Source organism: Colletotrichum fructicola, assembly GCF_000319635.2.
Source record: "Colletotrichum fructicola Nara gc5 chromosome Unknown KSG_Nara_v1_contig02, whole genome shotgun sequence".
In the NCBI taxonomy this organism is placed as follows: Eukaryota; Fungi; Ascomycota; class Sordariomycetes; order Glomerellales; family Glomerellaceae; genus Colletotrichum; species Colletotrichum fructicola.
The window spans coordinates 2992817-3011359 of record NW_027094052.1 but is presented as its reverse complement, the minus strand read 5'-3'; the positions used below and the strand labels follow the sequence as shown (position 1 = coordinate 3011359).

Genomic DNA, 18543 nt, shown 5'->3' with positions numbered 1-18543 from the left:
GCAATTTCCCTCTGGCCCCCTCCGAATCGAGCAAGATGACCGCGGTGCGTTTGATGGAACGTAATCAGACTGGGTCTGTTGCGAACCTGATTTTTAGAGGGTCGGCATGTTGAATCGAAGTTACGGCCAAGAGTTGGCGATATCACCAACAAGATGAGGCTATATTACAAGCTTACTATCGTTCATTGTTTTGTTTCAACAAGACAGAGGCGAGAAAGGCACCGTTTAAGTTCGAGCAACGTCGCACCATCCGGCGGCCATTCAAACAGAAGGATTCAAACTCTCTGGGCTTTGTTTTAATGACTCAAAACACGTGGGTTCTTGGGCACTGCCACGGGCAAGCTCTCATACTGCAATCTCGTTTGGCATGGCTGTGCCCTTTTACCCCGATTCTTGTCACGCTGGAACCAAGCGAAGGCCAGAGTCAAAAACATTGTAAACCAAACAACCGTCCAGACTCCGGAGACGGAACTTTGCCAAGTACGGGGAACAATGCATCCAGCCATATGCCACGGCACTTACTCATCGCCATTGTCGAGGCTGAGGCTCGTGGCTTATTACTCGTAAGTCTACGAATGTTGTACAAACTCAACTCGTCTATAGAGAAATTATCAACGACACAGCCCAACTGTCGTGATTGGACCAGAAGGTCAGACCAGGCAAGCCCTGCCATTTCTTCACGGCAGTGACAGGCTCTATGCCTGCTGCGATGCCACTCACACTGTCAGCGCCATCTGCCATGTGTCGCTGAACACTATCACCGCGAGCCGATACTTCGGGATGAGTTCAATGCACCTGATGACCGTCGACAGTGCCATGGCGCATAGGACAGCTTCAACGCGCATCGTTTATGGCATTGAAAGACCAATCGACCGGGCCGTCTGCCGCTCCAGGTGTTTCGCGCGCGAGCATGTCGTCATTCCCGTCTGGTCCTCCCATAACCCCGGCCAACCATCTGCTTTCACCTGCCTCGTCCCCACCAATCAGTGCAGCTCTACGGCATTCCCGTTGGAGAAACTGACGAATCACCCTTCAGCGTACCTAGGTAGTAAGGCGCCGCACTTGCCCTGAGCGGGCAGTGAGCTCAGTGGGGAGCAACCCCAAGTGCCCTGTCCTGCTGGAAAAACCGGGCGCAGCACGCAGCAAGCAGGCAGAGCTACCTTAGCTGCTTAGCAACTCAAGCAGTAACGTAAACCCGCGTTTCGCCATCGCTTTTCCGCGTATATCCTATCAGGAAACGAGAAATGCAGTCACCTTAGGTAGCTAGGTAGGTAGTTATTGTAGTGTGCCTTGGTAAGGCAGGTGAACTGAGAGTACGTACGGCAGTGACCTGACCTGGAGCTGCGGACCACCACAACGGCGCCTTGTTGCCGACTACGTACCCAGCATAGCACGGCAACATCCCCTTGTCACGCACGTTAGGTTCTGGGCCGACCAGCCAAGCCAAGGAAAGAACGGCTCAAGGTCAAGAACAACTGATTGTCGCTCGTACCTGAAGCTTTAAACAACCGCCCGGCCCTGCTTGCCTACTCGACCTACCAAGGTATACAGCTTGATACCTGTCCTGGTGGCCAACGTATCTGGACCCCAACTTGCCTTAATTGCTCATTCTTCACGACCCTAGATTTCCCCTCATCACACCCCGATCTACCAAATCTTCCCCCCGCGGGCGCTTCGCCCTTCGCCTTCTAAACCATCCCTCCTGACAGACTTACCCCTCTCTCATTTCATCCATCGCTTGAGTGACACGAAGCCTGACGTCATGGACCAATATCATTACGACGACGGACCCTCGTCTTCATCGGCACCACCACCGCCCTACTCCATCTCCGCCCCGGGCTCCGGCTCCTTCGCCGGCTCCTTTGACGGGCCCGCCTCGTCATCCCTTCGCCCACCTGTCCCGGCATCAAGCCACAGAGCCTCAGGCGCCACACCGGAGAAGACTTCCCACACCTCATCCTCCGCCGGCGGCTTCCTCGATTCGAAACGGCGCCTGGCCGATCCTAGATCGTCATCGGCCCAGTCCCTTGCCCCATCCCTCGAGGACCGTGACAGCGATGCCCGCCGGACCTTGCTCATCATCTACATTCATGGCTTTTACGGCAACGAGTCGTCTTTCAGGTCCTTCCCGGCCCACGTTCACAACTTTCTAAAAGACACTCTCGTCGAGAGCCATGTCATTCACTCAAAGATCTATCCCCGCTACAAAACTTACAAGGCCATCGATGTTGCTCGTGATAACTTCAGCCAGTGGCTCGAGCCGCATGAGTCGGACAAAACTGATGTCATCCTTGTCGGCCACTCCATGGGCGGCATCCTTGCCGGTGAGGTCGCTCTCATGGTAAGTTATGAAATACGCACGGCGTTTTCACGTTTGCTCACGAGGTCCGCAGCCAAATCGGCATCCGTACAGGCGCCAGCCTTTCAAACACCGTATACTCGGCACCATCTCACTCGATTCGCCTTTCCTTGGACTTCATCCAGGCATCGTTGTTGCTGGCATTGCCAGCTTGTTCAGACCAGCCTCGCCGCCGCCGGAAGAGGTCGATAACCAGCTAGATGCGTCAAATGCCCACCTCAGTCCAGGTACTTCAGCCATGAACAGTCCCAATCCGTCTATGCCAAGTTTGGAATCAACCCCTTCCCTAGACGCGCAGCTTTCTCCTCAAGGAAGCAACGCGCCGTCTATCGCTTCTTCCAGTGGTCCGCCGCAAAGCTCCGACCCGTGGTTCAACCCGCCCTTTTGGAACGACGCCAAGTTCAAAGACCGCCCATTCATGAGGCGGATAGGCCACTTCGCCAAGAAGCACAGAGCCGAGGGCGTGTGGGATCCCATCAAGAACCACCTCATGTCCCATCTCGAGTACGGTGGTTGTCTTGCAGACTACAAGGGCTTGAACCAGCGATACAACAGGCTCCGCGCTTTGGAGGATATCGATCCGCTGCAACATCTCAAACAGAACAACGGCCAGGGCGCGAACGCAAACCAGCTGCCGCCGTCAGCCAGGGTGCGGTTCATAAACTACTATACCCTTAGCTCGGGTAGACCCAAGAAGCCCAAGTCGCCAAAGACGCCAGACTCGCCGAGATCTCCGGATCATGAAATTGCGGGACAGATGAGCACCCTTGACGTCAATTCCCAGCTCTCACCACACGGGTCATCGACACCCAGGATTTCTGTCGATAGCTCTGATGGTGAGCATTTTGAGATTATCAGCTCTATTGAAGCCGTGGATAGGAAACTATCAACTCTTCACGAGGAACAGCAGAAACAGTCCGAGAACAAGACGGATGATAGCACGGCGGAAAAGAAACCCGAATCAAAAGGCAAAGAAAAGGAGGTTCCCGAGGGGCAGGAACCCAAGGGCAAGCAAAAGGAGGCGGCGGATCGAGACGAAACGGGGGAGCCTTCCAAAGTAGAAGAGAACGAGCCGATATCCGGCAAGGCGACACCGGCGGAACCTATCCAGCCCGAGACGCCAGCAGACTTTGACCTTCCTCCCATCCCCGACCTCCCTCCACAGCCAACACCACCAGACCTCGACAAGTACACGGATAAGGACGCCCGCAAGCAAGCCGAAAAGGAGGGCAAGCGCGCGCAGAAGGCCTATGACCAAGCAGTCAAGAGCCGCGAGAAGGCCATCAAGGAGCGCCAGAAGCTCGTCGAGAAGCGTCGTAAGAAGGCGGAAAAGGAAGCCCAGAAAGAGGCCCAGCGGGTCGAGAAGGAGGAGCAGAAGAGGCGGCAGCAGGAGGAGCTCGGCCAGGCCAAGTCCCGTGAGGACGCGCTGAGGGCCGTGGAGGCAGCACAGCGACGGGCAGAGGCGGCACAGCGGGAGCTAGAGGCCGCGCAGAGACAGGTGGAGGCGACGCAGAGAGAGACCGACGCCGCGAGGAGACAGCAACCGGCGGTGAACCCTGAAGCCGCGGAACAACAACAGAAGGCGGTTGAGATGTCTGACTCGGAGTCCGAGCCGGAGTCGCCCACCGGTTCCCTTACGCAGGTCGACCCAAGGCCGATATCACAAGACGGACCGCAAACACCGTTAGCACCTCCGCCTCAACCGAGAGCACCCCCGCCGGCTCTGCCCCCTCGGATGCCCTCGTCTTCAAGCACGGCCCAGACAGCCCCGGCATCATCGTCAGCATCGCTCGCCCCGACACAATCCAGGGAATCAGGGACCTCCTCTCGCGGACCAGCGCCAGCCGGGGCAACCCCTCAACAACCCAAGAAGCAGCGCAAGTTCTGCATGCTGCCCAGTAAGACCAACGGCCGTCGCGACGAGACGTGGGTGCCCGTCTACATGGAGGGCATGGACGAGGTCGGCGCCCACTGCGGTCTCTTCGTCCCGGGCCCGCACTATGATAGGCTCATCGGGGACATGGGCGAGCGCATCCTGGGATGGGTGCAGGAAGACATGACGGCAAGGGCCATCTTGGAGATGTCCTAGGAGGTAGACGTGAGATGGTTGCGGACGGTGTTAGCCTGCAGCTCGTCTGGCCAGGAGAAGGGAGGGGTGTCAAGTCTCCACTGCAGTAATCACAACAGAACATTGCAAAGGCGGACGTAGGATATGTCAATAATGAGAAGAACCCCTTTTGAAATATCAATACACTCTACGCCGGGGACAGTCCACTTTTGACTGATATGTCGGCGTCTGGTGCCGTCTATTGAATTACTTAATGTTTGTTTGTGTGTGATAGTAGTGCTACAACGACCCAGCCTGGCTTTTTTTTGTGTGTCCGGTATGATGTGGAGGTCGTGGTGGTCGAAAAGCCCCGTCCCGTTCCTCCCCTTCGTTGCAACCTTTGAAATGATGCCCCATGACCAATGTGTGGTATTTTTTTATCCCCTTCCCCTTCCTTCCCCGAATCCATCCCTCTTCAGTCGGTCATGTTTCGTTGTCAACCTTTTGACTGAATGCGTGGAATAAAAAAAAACGACTTGAGTAGTCTCAGAAATAGAAGAAATCGACTGTCCCCCGAACGCCCTGCTGGAAGTGGAAAATTCATCAAAAGTGTGCAGAATACCCGCCCTTGATCTGTGAGCGGCAGTAAACTGAACCGCAAAAGTGTGCCTTCCTTTCACCCCTCGATGGTCGTTGCTCATAGATCCTCCGATCCAAACGGTCGTTATCCGTATCACCGGTGTACCCGTGAGACATTCTGAGCAAAACCCAACACCCTGACGAGTTAAGGGCAGGGAAAGAAAATGCTGCCTACCGCCTCCCCTCATAGGGGATTGCGGAGCGTCGAGCCGTAACCTTGTTCTTTGCGGGGGGCGGCTGCTATGCGCCCACGGCGCTCGAACCGTAGCCTTGCGGACGCATCGTGTTCGGGAACGCCTGCCCGTTACCGCTATCCTGTGACGAGTCAGACACAGATATAGGCGGCCCGGATGAGGCATCACCCACCTTCTTGCGACGCTTCTGGCCTCCCCTGTCGTCGCCATCTCCCGTAGAGTAGCCGTCGTCGGGGAAGCCCTCTCCGTAACCCTCAAAGCTGTTGTCGCCATAGCCTCGCTTCTTGGTCCGTTGCGGCCGTACTGCACCTGGAGCTGTCTGCTGCTGCTTGCGCGCGAACGGGTTCGGCGTGGTCGCGGAGGGCGTTCCGGGCGCCGTTGCCTTGCCTGCGAGACCTTGCCTCAGGGCCTCTACGCTGCCTGTGGCGAGATCTCCCAGCACTGAACTGTCCCAGTCTTTGACCGGGATGGGACCCTTGGCCATGGTCGTCGCTCTGCCCAGCAGCGATTTCACGGTGCCAGACAGGCCGTTGGTGATCGGATCTTGCCGAGAGTTCCAGAACTCTGCATCCGGGATTTCCAACAATTCCCTAAAGCCGTGGTACGCTTCTCTCTTCTTGTCGCCGTCTTCTCTGGGAGCATCCCATTCCTGAGCGACAGAGTCGAAGCGTCCGAGGATTCCCAGTTTCTTGATCTGACCCTTGTAGGTCTTCCGTAGAGCATTCTTCTCACCGTTGGGCTTTTCGCGAGCTACTTCTGCGGCGATGCCGGTCAGGTTGAACATTTCAAAAAGATCTTCGGTGATTCGCGGCAGTCTCTCGTGGTGCGCTATTTAGCTCAGTGTTAACCAAATTTGTTCGGCATATATGACAGTATCAAAACACCCGATACGTCATTAGGAAGGGGATTTGACAAGACAGCCTGCAAAAGTGACAGGAGCCTGCGAAGGGAGCCTTACGAGTTTGGCAAAGTAGGTATTTCTCTCCGACATCCAGGTGGAGTGCCTCGATACCAGTTTTGCTATCCTCGATGTGGACTTTCTTCTGCTCTCGATCGCCAAGATCTTCGAGCGGGCGCTTGCGCTTGTGGGGCGAGTCATCGCCCATGATGATGTCCTGAGACATGTCGGATGGCTGCGATGCGCTTCCGTTGACGCTGTGGGCTGGTGTTGGCAGTGTCGTGGTCGATGACGGGGCCGAGCTGTTTATGCTCGACGCGGGATCGGAGGTGCCAGGAGAAAATTGAGAAGGACTCTGAGGAGTTCGAGGGTGGAACGACATGGTGACGTTGCCAGGTGCGATGGGTTCTCGATCGAATCGTGCCGTCGCCGTTGCCGTTGTGGTGGTGGTGGACGTCGTCGTTGTCAGGTGAGGAGAAATGGGAAAGGTCGGAATACGAGGGATGGTAGCCGCTATCGGGAAGCGTTCCGGGTGGGAAGGAGCGAAAGAAAAACCCGGCTGCTATTCGGAAAAGGTCGTAAAGAAGGGTTTCGAGCGGGATTCACGATGCGCTCGATGGCTGTGGTCGTCCTGGGCTCGATCAGAGGATGAGGGGGTTGTTGTGGCGAGTCGCGCCAAACCGCCGACGGCTCTCGATCCCCCGATGCAGCGTCATGCACCGCAGTCCAATTAACCGTGGATCGCGGCCGACTTTCCTGGGTGATAAAAAATTTTGCCTGTGCCAAAATCCAACTGGCGTAGTGAAAGCGACAAAAAAATCCGACGGCGATGGGCGGCTGTCGAAGATCGGTCGTCGATTCGCGGTGTTTTGGCGGTAGGTCGTGGTGGAGTTGAAGGAGATGAAGTCTGAACGGCGCTGGGTAGAGTGAAGGGGGCGGACACATGAGCGAGGCAATTTGCTCGCTTAACGGGGGTGGCCGCCTGGGCTGGGCCGTGGGCTGCGCTGGCTGGCACTGGCACTGGCACTGGCTGAGGTAAGGTGAGGTGCGGTGGAAGAAGGGCGGGCGGGAGCGAGTGGACGAGGTAAGTTTAGCAAGGGGGTGTGCGCTGTGTGAGGTTACCTCCAGTTGTGTGCTGTCGGAGGGAGAGCGAAGGGGGGGAGTGGGCCTAGGCTTTGCCGCGGGATTGGAGAGAGGTGGAAGTCGAAGGGGACTGGCGGGGGAAAGAGCAGGAACCTGAGCAGGAACCTGCCTGCCTGCCTCCTGCCTGCCGTTCTTGGGACCGACCGGAGCAGCAAGCGGCCCAAAGCCCGCGCAGCTGGAGAGTCTAGAGCCCTGAGGGGCCGTCTACGCGCTGGAGGCACTCTACATGGATCTGGGCTAGGTGCTTCATTCCGCCGTAACATGTCTCGCGACACAGGAAGGCACGTCCCCAGCAGCGAATCGTCCAGGAAACCATGGCTAACCGTGCCCGCTCCGACACCCGACACCCGATCACCGGCCCTGGCTGATGGTTGGGAGGAAGAGGGACCCCCCCAGGGACAGGTGTGGCTGGATCAGGCAGCCGGCAGCGACACGACCACGTCCCACATATCCGTACCACGACCACGCTCACCTGCACCCTCAACCTCGACACTGTGACGCACGTGACAGACACGGGCCCCACCCGCAGTACGGGCCAGCCTGAATTTTTTTAAACTTCGCGACCGCGAGCGACAGACCTTGTTCCTTTCTTTTCCTTCTTCAACAATTCCAGACCACCTATTCAAATCATCGCCAGCCTGCCTCGATTTTACATCGCTTCTACGCTGCTGACGATTCCAAAGGATGTGTCGAGATTGACATTAGTCTTGCTTAAAACAATTGTTGTGAGGGCCCCTCGTGCGGCTTCCATGATGCGATGATCACCTGACGCAAGAGACATGCTCCGCCCATTGGAGTTGTGTGCCTAAATCTTTTGGCCCAGTCCTCGTGCGATGACGGGGTTGCCTCCATTCGTGACGCAATGCCATTTCGAGCCTCAAGCCGCAGATTCATCTCCCCAGCAGGAGCTTGCTGAATAATAAGGTACGCTTCTTGGGAGACGGGGGATGGGGAACTGGCTGTGCAGAGACAGGATGACAATCTTACATCTGGTAAACCGATTGCTCAGCCGCGAGTGCGTCGTGTCGTCTCATTTCGGCCTATGTGCGTTGACCAGGTTGAGCCTGCGGAGAACTGGCGTGTCTGAATTGCTCTGGACTGTGGTCATGGAAATATGCGGAATCTTCTGGATCATGCAGCTAATCTGTCTCGTCTAGTCAGATCCACTCCGAACTCCAGATCTGGAACTCCAACAAATCTGTTATCTCCAGCAATTCGTGGCGGTCCAAGTAGACCATATACCGCGTGTCTCATATTGGCCAGATCCATCCAAACCGTAGCTATGCTCATTCTTGGGCTATGAGGCTTTTGAGATTTGGATGGATTGTACATCAAGCAGTAAGTTGGCCTGGACAGACACAAGCAGACTTGATCAACAAAGCAGAATCCTTTGCTTAGGTGTTGTAACAATAGCTTTTCTATCTTTATCAAACTTTTGAATTTATTCTTGAAAAGAACATACACAGCTACAAAGGCTTAGGTTCGATTATCATTCCTTTCATGAGGCATCTTGCCATGTTCATCAATACCGTCCAACAAACAAAAATCCTCTAGCAATTATTACAACGAATTTCTGTAGACTTGAGCGCCTCCTTGGCGGAAGGCAATCGTATCCCTCCTTTGCATAATCATCAGTGTCCTGTTGAGTGCTTGCTCAGTGTAGCCCTTTTGCTCAACCATCTCGCGCTTCAAGGTAGACAAGTTGGTGCTCCAGCCAACTGCCAGGCGTCGCTTGAGCTCAGCCTCCAGTCTGTTGACCTCATCGTTGAGCTCCTTGCTTCCTTGGTTGCTGCCCTGGTTGACAGCGTCCATGGTGGAGCAGAGGAAAAGTCTGATTGCCTCGTCCACATGCTCCTCGGTAGCAATAGGAGATAGCGTCAATTTGGCCAAAGACTCGGTAATACGGACAATGGCCTCAAGTTGACGAACAGTAATCGGGATAGAAGATCTCGTGTTTGCCTCCATCTCCGCGGCGTGGACCTGCCTTCTGATGGAGACGAAATGGGACGACAGCTTCTCAGCGGCCTCTGGGCTGAGGCGAGGAGCCATTCTCCTGATAATATCATTAGCATGCCATCTTGGCCGTTTATGTTTGCTGGACAACTTACGATTTGCAGTAGCTGATATATCTCTTCATCTTGTCCACTGGGATCTCCGACTCAACTTGCTCTTCCGCACCACGGCCACCCATATGGATGCCCATAACGTGCTTCGCTATCCTCTCGTCCTTCTCGCGTGTGTGCTCATCCTTGACGATGAAGATCATGTCGAAACGAGACAAAATCGTGGTCTGAAAGTCAATGTTCTCACCAGGAGTCTTCATGTCGTCGTAACGACCGAAAATGGGGTTGGCTGCCGCCAACACTGATGTTCTGGCGTTGAGAATAGTAGTGATACCGGCCTTCGCAATAGAGATTGTTTGTTGTTCCATGGCTTCGTGAATAGCCACTCGATCCTCGTCACGCATCTTGTCAAACTCATCGATACAAACCACACCACCATCAGCAAGAACCATAGCACCTCCCTCGAGATAGAATTCGCGGGTGGATGCGTCGCGCTGGACGGATGCTGTCAGACCGGCAGCTGAAGAACCCTTGCCGGAAGTGTAGATGGAAATCGGTGCGCACTTCTCTACAAACTTAAGCAGTTGCGACTTTGCCGTACCAGGATCACCAAGAAGTAGGACGTTGATGTCTCCACGAAGCTTCATGCCGTCTGGCAAGATCTTCTTGGACCCACCAAGCAACAGACAAAGAATGGCCTTCTTGATGTCGCGGTTTCCGTAAATAGATGGCGCTATGCAGTCGGCCATGATGTTGTAAAGATCGGGCCTTCTGCTCATCTCCAAGAATTCTTGCTCTTCCTCATCAGAGAAGAGGGCCTGGCCTCTTGCCGTCTGGTCGATATCTGTCTGGATGCCTACGGCTCTCAGATAAGGAGTGCGAATGGCGACAGCACCGCCGGTAGCCGAGTTCTTGGTGGCTTTGTTTTGATAGATGGAGAAGATTCCCATCACTGTACACCTTGAGCCGGGGACCACACGGTTGGTCAAGTAGCGGTCTGCGGAGATGAGAACGTGTCTAGGAAGTTCACCAACAGGAACCTGGTCAGGGGCCTCCTGGAGTTTGATAATCTGTTGGTCGACAAATCGCGACTTCTCGTGAAGCACAAAGTACGGGTCGAGAGGACATTTGGGGGTAGGGTCGTTGGGAATTCTCGACCTGCCGCACTGCCTGGGGAGTGTGACACCCGTGAAGCCGCCCAGCACAGGGATTGTTGACGCATGGGCGCAGTTGCGACATTGGATCGCGATTTCTGTCGCCTTTGATGACATGACAGAAGCACCAATCACGATGCCTGGCACCCTAACGAGTCGCGATATCGTCATCGAGTCCAGGTTGCGAATCGAGACATCTTCGGCGTTGGAGTGGAGGAGCAGCTGGTGTTCGGGAAGGTCGACCTTGGCTTGTTGGGGGAAGACGATTCGGTGCGTGCATTTCTTGAGAGCGGCTTCGAACTGGTCGCAGAACGTCAGATAAGATTGGGGGGCATGTCGAGACTGAATCTTACCAGTGGGATAATCTCAGCCGGTTCCGTCACAAGCCTATGCGCCAACTCCTCGCTGTAGTTGATCAGGTCGTTAATGTCGACATCGCAGTAGTACTTCTTCAGAAGGGCGTTTTCCTTCAGTTGGTTTCTGTTGAGGAGAGGTCAGCAATTGCGCGACTGAGCGAGTGTTGGAGGTGTCGCAACCAACCTGTAGGTGTAGTCGTTGTCATGTCTGAATTGCAGAATGAAGTTCTCCAGCTGAGTCTGAATCTGCGTACGGTTGTCCTCACTTCGGCCATCACTCGGCTCGAAGACGTGAGTTGAGTAGATCGATCGGCTGTCCATCGTTGCGATTGCGATCCAAGGTTGGCGGGCAGCAGTTGTTAGAGAGCGGTGTTGAGGATCACAGATTTGGACTGAAAATGTGGATGCTAAGGAGGGGCAGGTTGCGCAGGGGAACTGAACGCGCCCCTTTCTTTCGACGCGCTTTCGCGTAAAGTGGTTACTTTGCTAGCGCGGATCTGACGAGTACGTACCCGCATGCGGCTGGGGAACTGGGACGGCTTATCTTATCTGCACGTGAGATCTGCGAGCATCACGGCGCCCATCTGGGACGCAAGCCCCTTGGCGATGAACTGCGAACGTGGCTAAGCTTCGAGCTGCGCAAAGACCAACTGCATCTTTCGTTCTTTCCTTGTCGCGCTTGACCTGTGTTTCTTGTTGCGAGCCAGTTTTCCCGAAATTTTGAAGCCGATGCGATCTTGCCAGCGATGATACCCCGGTAGTCTGGCTACGTGGCTGTCAGCTAATACGGTTATCGGCTCTCCTGCGACTCAGCGAATCGTCGAGGTCCAGAAGCAGCTCCCACCAGCCCACATCACACCTGGGGCCATTACCTTACATCATGTATTCCTCTTCGGCTGCCCGTAAGTCGATGGACACAATATCGCAACCATCCTCTCCGCCGGCTTCGCGAACCGAATTCCCATTTCATAAGTAAGCTACCTTCCTCGCTTCATTCCCGGCCACGTTTGCGCTAACAGCAACCAGACCAGGACATGGCTACCCGCACCACACCGGCCGACGCGGCTCGACGGCGAGCTCGATACACTCTATAGGTGGATCTCTCGATACATCGTCCAGCAGCTGGGCGAATGCGGTGTTGGAATCCGGGCAAAATGGTACAGAACTGTTACAGTCGAAGTGCCTTGTCTTGTGCTGACAGCGAACCAGCCATCTCGACACTCCTGCAACCACCCATCGTTCGAACCGGCCTACAACCTCACACCTCTGCGCCCGCTTCGAGTGCCCATAAACCTCCCACTTCCCGCGATATTCCTCCTGTAACTCTCACAAACATCCCTCATGTCGACCCGTCTGAGTTCAAGCCATACCTGTCGCAAGTTGGCGCACTCTACGAACAGCTTCGCCGCGTCAAAGAACAAGAAGATGAACGTCCGGGATCGGCAGGCCGAAGATCGAGTAAACACGACGATTATGGAGAGCTGGACGAGAGTCACTTGAAGCCAGCCGGTCGCCAACCAGCTAGGCGAAAGTCTTCCATCGCCTCCATCACATCGATATCTTCTCTCGAAGGTCCCGGTCCGTTACGCCGTAGCAGCTCGGGACTAGGTCGGAAAGGTGGCCAAGGACCGCCTCCATTGTCAACGATTCCCAATGTCTACTTTGACGACGACTTTCATCTCGAGAATCCCAGGACATTCGATGTTGTGAGCGAACGTTCGGAGGTTGTTCCTCCAGCACCAGGAAACACCGATGCTGGGAGCAATGGAAGTATTGTGGCACCCAGAAAAGCGCTGGCAACAAATGCGATTCTTCAAGAGAAATTGTCCTGGTACATGGACACCATCGAAGTTCATCTGATCAACAGTATATCAACGGCGTCGACCACCTTCTTTACTGCTCTGGGCTCGTTGCGCGAACTTCACTCGGAGGCGGCAGAGTCCGTGGACAGGATCAAGACACTTCGAAAGGAGCTTGAAGCCCTCGACGAGGAAATCGCCACGAAGGGCCTCAACATAGTCCAGAAGCGCCGCCGGCGAGAGAACGTTCAAGCCCTGAACGATGCCGTACTGCAGTTACGACATGTCGTAGAAGGAGTTGCTGCATGCGAGGCGTTAGTCGATGCCGGTGAAATCGACAAAGCTCTGAGCAACATTGACACTCTGGAGCTACTCATCGCGGGCGAGCACGATGAATCTCCAGAAGCCGAGGCGCCGATATTACCTGCGTCACGGCTCAGAGATCTAAGGGGCGCAACGGCTTTACAAAGCGTTAATGAGGACTTGCATCAATTGCGCTTCCGCATTGGGCGAGCTTACGAATCCAAGTTCCAGAGCTTGCTGCTTGCTGATCTGCGCCACCACGTCGAATCTGTCAGTTACCGGGACGTTCTACTGCGATGGAGCAGCTCGTCAGTGCGGGCCAGGGGCGGTGCTCTGCGAGAAGCAGCCTCATTTCCTGCCTACCTTGGCTCAACGCAAGAGCTGCGCAAGGCGGTGATGCCAAATATTCTTGGCCTTCACCGAGCCCAGCATATTGCAACTGCTATAAGCGCTTACAGGGAAGCTGTTTTGCGCGAGGTGCGGAATATTATCCGCAGGCCTATGCCAAGCTCCAATGACGATGATAACGAATCCATGATGTCCGCGTCTACAATGAGTGGCGGTAGGCAGCGGACGAACCAGGAAAAGTCGTCCATATTGGCAAGAAATCTCCGAGCACTGGATCCAAAAGATGCGGAGGAGTTGCTCAAAACTATGTATATTGGCGTCACAGAAATCCTGCGTCGCTTGACCACTCAAGTCAAGGTGCTGCTCGATATCGCAAGCTGTCTGACTGAGGAGGCCACTGCGGCAGGGCTCAAATCCCCGCCGATCCGGTCGCCTCTTGCAAGCCCAACGCCATTTGACCGAGAGTTCCCCAGGATGGACGTCGCTCCAGGCAGCTTTGAAGTGCAAGAGGAAATACACAAAGCAATGGACGTACCCAATTTGGTTGGGCAAGCAGTCGACATGGCCCAGGACAAGGTCTTGAAAGTTCTGAAGGTCCGGTCAGAACAAAGCACGCATCTGACACTGGGTTGGTTCCTGCGATACTTCACGCTGAACCTTTACTTTTCCAATGAGTGTGAAGCGATTTCGGGACGAAGTGGCACATCACTGAAGACCCTTGTCAATAGCCACATCAAAGAATTCGTTCAGCAACACGGAGAATCTGAGAAGCAGAAGCTTGCTCAGGGCATGGAGTCGGATCAATGGAGTGCGAAGGACTTTGATGAAAAATCCAAAATACTACTTGACCAAATCCTCGAGAGCAGCACTAAGGATGCTGCGGCATGGACCGAAGGCACCAAGATATGGGAAGATCAGCCCGACGAAGAAGCATCGAATGGAGTTGATACAGCACTCGAAACAAACGGTACGAGCAAAGAAAAGGCGCGAACGGCAGAGATCGAAGGGGAGGCGTTCTTGCTACCGAATGCTGCGATTCTCTGCCTCGAGGGTATCTCGCACTTCCTGCATCTCATTGGAAGCATCCCGTCCATGGCCACAGACATTGCAACCTCTCTTATTACTTACTTACAGCTGTTCAACTCTCGCTGTACGCAACTAATTCTTGGCGCGGGTGCTACTCGATCTGCGGGATTGAAGAACATCACAACCAAACATTTGGCGTTGGCATCACAAGCTCTATCATTCATCGTCACGCTGATTCCCCATATCCGGGAATTCGTCCGGAGGCATGCTGGCTCAGGTGCAGGCGTATCCAGCTTGATGGGCGAGTTCGACAAGGTTCGCCGCCTGTTCCAAGAGCACCAGAACAGCATCTACGACAAGCTCGTGGAGATTATGAGCGGTCGAGCGGCGGCGCACTCCAAGGCCATGAAGGCCGTCGACTGGGACAACGACACAAGCCAATCGACACACCCTTACATGGAGACGCTAGCCAAGGAGACCACGACCCTGCACAGAGTGTTGAACAAGCACCTGCCCGAGAACTCGGTGCAGATGATCATGGGTCCCGTCTTTGCAAGCTACAAAGACCAGTTCGGAAGGGTCTTGCAAGCATCAGACCCTAAGACGGACACTGGTCGTAATAGGTACGCTTTTGTCGCTAAACGAATGTCTCCACTTACTAACGTACGCGCAGCATGCTCCGAGACGTGGACTTCTTCATCGCAAAGCTCGGCAAGCTTGACGGCTTCCGCGATGCTGGTGACTACCTCAAGGGCATCATCAACTCCAAAGAAATCAAGACGGCCCCGTCGCCTCCCTCGGAGAAGCAGGCAGACGGTGGATCGGAAACAACGGTGTCAACCACCACATCAACAGCTGAGCCGGGCAGCCGGCAAAGCGCAGAGGACGGGAAGACGGAATCGCCTTCAGGGGCAGAGGAGGAGCCAAAACCGTCGTCGTGATGTTAGCTGTAGGATGACGAGGCAGGGGGGGAGGGGAGGGGGGCAGGATTTCAATCGTGGAAGGAGCGGACTAGCATGTAACGGCGTCAATTTCACAAGGAAGAAAAGCTGTACTTCTTTTGCTACAGGTAATGCTGTACCACACATTCCACTGGGGAGATCTACAACGTACCGTACGCGGCCCGCCTTTAGCTGCGTTACCCCCTTCCTTGCAACTCTTTCCGATGTGCCACCACACGGAGAGAGGGACATGTGCTCAATGAAAAGAAGTCACGACGACTGCAGCTGGGCGTTTCCCCACGGGTAGTCGCATACGTTTGCCCGTCAGTCAAGGGAAGCCCGCATCCTGCGTCGTTTCAGACCTGCCACTCCCTCGTCGGATCCAGCCTGCCGGGTCCTTTGGTAGTAATCGTCAATCGGGCAGCTGATGGGGGAGCGATCGGCTTGTCTTTCCCTTTTGGTGGTTTTCAGCTCCCCGCAGCATACGACACGGGTAATCAAGCAGGAGATACCCTTCATTTTCTTTCCCCCGCCAAGGGAGAAGGCGAGAGGATGACGATAGCAGTTCAAGTGGCTGTCGTCGTCGTTGGCTGCTGACGTTGCCCGTGGCCTTATCAAAAAGCGCACCACCCCCCGGGGTTCCGCCTTGTGGCCAATCAGAGGGGGGGAGGCCCGACGTCCGACTCGGATACCCCTGCGACGCGTGGTCTTTACTTCCCAGCGGCACGGGTCAACGGCAACGTCGTCTTTTTCTTCCCAATCTACGACAATCTACGAAGAGTATTGCCCTTCTCCCTCCCCCACTGAGGAGTGGAGGCGGTGCGACGTTTCTTGCTTTTCGAGGGCTGCAGAGGCGTTGTCTTTGTCGTTGCTTTATCCCGGCCGTTGAAACGTCTGTGGGAACCCCTGCCTTTTTTACTTTTTCCCCCCTTGCTTTTTCTTCTTTCTGCTGCTGCAAGCTGGCCTGTGATTAATGTATGTGTTGGTCTGTGGTCAGCGGGAGTTTGCTGCCTCTGCTTATGCTTGTGGTCGTGTTTCCGAGTTTCGTCCCAATGGACGGGGCCGGGGTTGACAGACTACGGATACCACGACGGAGAGTCGGGTGTGGTATTCCTACACAGATTGAAGGGGCGGTTGCAATGGTGATCTTTGCCTTCTTGCTTGGTTTATTTTTCTTTCCCCTTCTCGTTGAAAAGGGAGTAACGGCTCAGAAACGTGCGCGCTGGCGGGAGCTAGATTAGCCAGGATAGTTGGTAGTTTCCTATTTGAGAAACGTAGACTTTTTTGGTGCCGGCACAGCCATGGCACAGACCGTAACGTCCCCCGGCAACTGAGGTCGGAGGTGAGCGCGGGCCTCCCGTCCTTCATTTTAAACTCATAACAGAAACACACGAGATGAGATGAACACCTCCTCGCCAGGGGTTAATAACAATAAACATCAACAGAAACTGGGATGAAGAGAAAAACATTGAAGTCACTTCAGAATCAATGGACACAGTGGACAGTATGATGTTTTGAACGCTTTTGATTTTTGATATTGTTTTTTCCTCCTTTGGTGCAAAGGCTTTCCCTAGTAGGTACACGAAAAGTCTGTATGAACAGAAGAAGTTTCCCTAAATGGTGGTGCGCAAAGGAGCGATAAGAAGTTTTTGAGATCTCATCTTTATCCCGTAGAATAAAGTCGAAACGCTCAAAAAAGAGAAAAAGAGAAGACCAAGGCTTGACAGAAAAGTCTTCTCCTTGACGGTGAGAGGGGGAGAGGGAAAGCGAAACGCCTGAATTGCTCCAATTGCTCCGGTTTTCCCCTCGACAGTCGAAACGCCTCCGCCGGTGTTGAAATAAGGTGTAAACACAAAAAGTTGCTCTATATCCCAGAAAGTTTTCTCCTCTCCCCTGGCGAAGAAGCCGTTCGCCGTTTGAGACTGTTGGGGTATCCGTTTTGATATTTGATGGTGTAAAAGGGAATGAAAAACAAGATGAATCGCTGAACTTTTTGAGGGTTCGTTGGCTCATCCCGTGTGAAGTGGTCATGAAGTCGTGGCGCTCAGCGCGTGAGAAAAGTGTCCGCAGGAAATGATAAGGGTGTCAAAGTCGAAAGGCTTCAACAATTTACCACTTGCCAAGGACGAAGTCACGCTTGACGGCGGGGGCCTCCTCGACCTCAGCGTGGACGTCGCGGGAGGCGATGGAGGTAAGACCGTTCTTGCCGAGGGTGCAGATGAGGTCGGTCTCGGAGGTGGTCTTGGTCTGGATGTCGTCGGGGAGGTAGTAGGCGTTGTTGCACAGGAAGTTGTCGCAGCCGGAGGTGGGGGTCTGGGCGGAGGCCGGGTACATGAGCTTGACGCCGTCCATGTCGTTGGCGTTGACGATGGCGGAGACGTCGAAGTAGGTCAGGTCGTTCCAGCCGTTGAAGGCGACCTCGCCGAGCATGCCGGTGGTGTTCTCGGAGCCGTCCGAGACGGAGTACCAGTTGCCGATCCAGGCCTGGGGGAAGTCGACGGTGGTGGAGCCCTTGGCGGGGACCTTGACCGAGTCGATGGCGGCGAGGCCGGAGTTGGCGATGAAGTAGATGGTGCGGTCGGTGTCGTCGAGGGACTTGAAGGTGACGGTGTTGGCGGCGACGGCGACGGCAGAGCCGAGGAGGGCGAGAAGGCTGGAGAACTGCATCTTGAAGGATGTGTTTTGGTGTTTGTTAATGTGTGTATAAGTGCCGAGGATTGGGCTTGGAAGGTTTTGGTTTTTGAGAGTGAACTGTAAACGTTGTCTACAACAGTTGTACAGATTCAAAGGCAGTTGTTTGGTGGTCACAAAGGTATCTGAGCCGCTGGCTATAGACCTTGGAATGAAGAGTTGCCCTGGGTTGGGTGGTGTGTGGTTGAGTGAGACTCGAGTTGTTCTGAACGGGACCTAGCCGTTACAAGAAACTTGGTTTGTTTAAGCTTTCAAAGGAGTGAAAAGCTGTAAGTGAATTGAACGAGGCTGTCTGAAGAGACGAAAGTGCCAAATCGAAGGATAGTGATGTGGGATGGAGATTCAAAACCGGGGACAGGAAGGAGAGGCACCAGGGGGATGAGGGAATACTTATACATCACGTCCGAATGAAGGAGCACGAGGGATTAGGGACATGCTCGCTCATGAAAGACGTGTGGTGGGGAGCTTTGCTGGAGCTTGGAGGCGTCAAGGAAACGTCGACCACGTCTGGTGGAGACGTCAGCCCGAGGGTGTTTCCCAGAGATGCATGGAACATGCCCCCATCGGAGAGTGGGCTTGGAT

The 18543-nt window shown here is 54.6% G+C and overlaps 6 protein-coding genes across 6 annotated transcripts; 3 read left to right on the top strand and 3 right to left on the bottom strand.

Moving 5' to 3' along the window:
- Positions 1-1762: 1762 nt before the first annotated feature.
- CGGC5_v003583 (Reticulocyte-binding protein 2-like protein a) lies at positions 1763-4448 on the top strand (the record flags this gene model as incomplete). The annotated part of the gene is made up of 3 exons (XM_032033861.1): positions 1763-2341; positions 2394-2586; positions 2650-4448. The coding sequence occupies 3 exons, from the start codon at positions 1763-1765 to the stop codon at positions 4446-4448; spliced, it is 2571 nt and encodes an 856-aa protein (XP_031887116.1).
- Positions 4449-5285: 837 nt separating this feature from the next.
- On the bottom strand, positions 5286-6519 carry ROX3 (Mediator of RNA polymerase II transcription subunit 19; the record flags this gene model as incomplete). The annotated part of the gene is made up of 3 exons (XM_032033862.1): positions 5286-5360; positions 5412-6067; positions 6198-6519. The coding sequence occupies 3 exons, from the start codon at positions 6517-6519 to the stop codon at positions 5286-5288; spliced, it is 1053 nt and encodes a 350-aa protein (XP_031887117.1).
- Positions 6520-8059: 1540 nt separating this feature from the next.
- On the top strand, positions 8060-8719 carry CGGC5_v003581 (uncharacterized protein; the record flags this gene model as incomplete). The annotated part of the gene is made up of 5 exons (XM_066151146.1): positions 8060-8079; positions 8156-8204; positions 8438-8509; positions 8561-8618; positions 8694-8719. 5 exons carry the CDS (start codon positions 8060-8062, stop codon positions 8717-8719), a joined length of 225 nt encoding a protein of 74 aa, XP_066009294.1.
- Positions 8720-8840: 121 nt separating this feature from the next.
- Positions 8841-11174, bottom strand: mcm5 (DNA replication licensing factor mcm5; the record flags this gene model as incomplete). The annotated part of the gene is made up of 4 exons (XM_032033863.1): positions 8841-9333; positions 9389-10797; positions 10851-10977; positions 11038-11174. 4 exons carry the CDS (start codon positions 11172-11174, stop codon positions 8841-8843), a joined length of 2166 nt encoding a protein of 721 aa, XP_031887118.1.
- A 559-nt stretch (positions 11175-11733) lies between these two features.
- On the top strand, positions 11734-15270 carry CGGC5_v003579 (Vacuolar protein sorting-associated protein 54; the record flags this gene model as incomplete). Its single annotated transcript, XM_032033864.1, has 4 exons — positions 11734-11825; positions 11880-12010; positions 12063-14952; positions 15003-15270. 4 exons carry the CDS (start codon positions 11734-11736, stop codon positions 15268-15270), a joined length of 3381 nt encoding a protein of 1126 aa, XP_031887111.1.
- Positions 15271-17379: 2109 nt separating this feature from the next.
- On the bottom strand, positions 17380-17937 carry CGGC5_v003578 (uncharacterized protein; the record flags this gene model as incomplete). Its single annotated transcript, XM_032033865.1, has 1 exon — positions 17380-17937. The coding sequence occupies one exon, from the start codon at positions 17935-17937 to the stop codon at positions 17380-17382; it is 558 nt and encodes a 185-aa protein (XP_031887112.1).
- Positions 17938-18543: the final 606 nt, after the last annotated feature.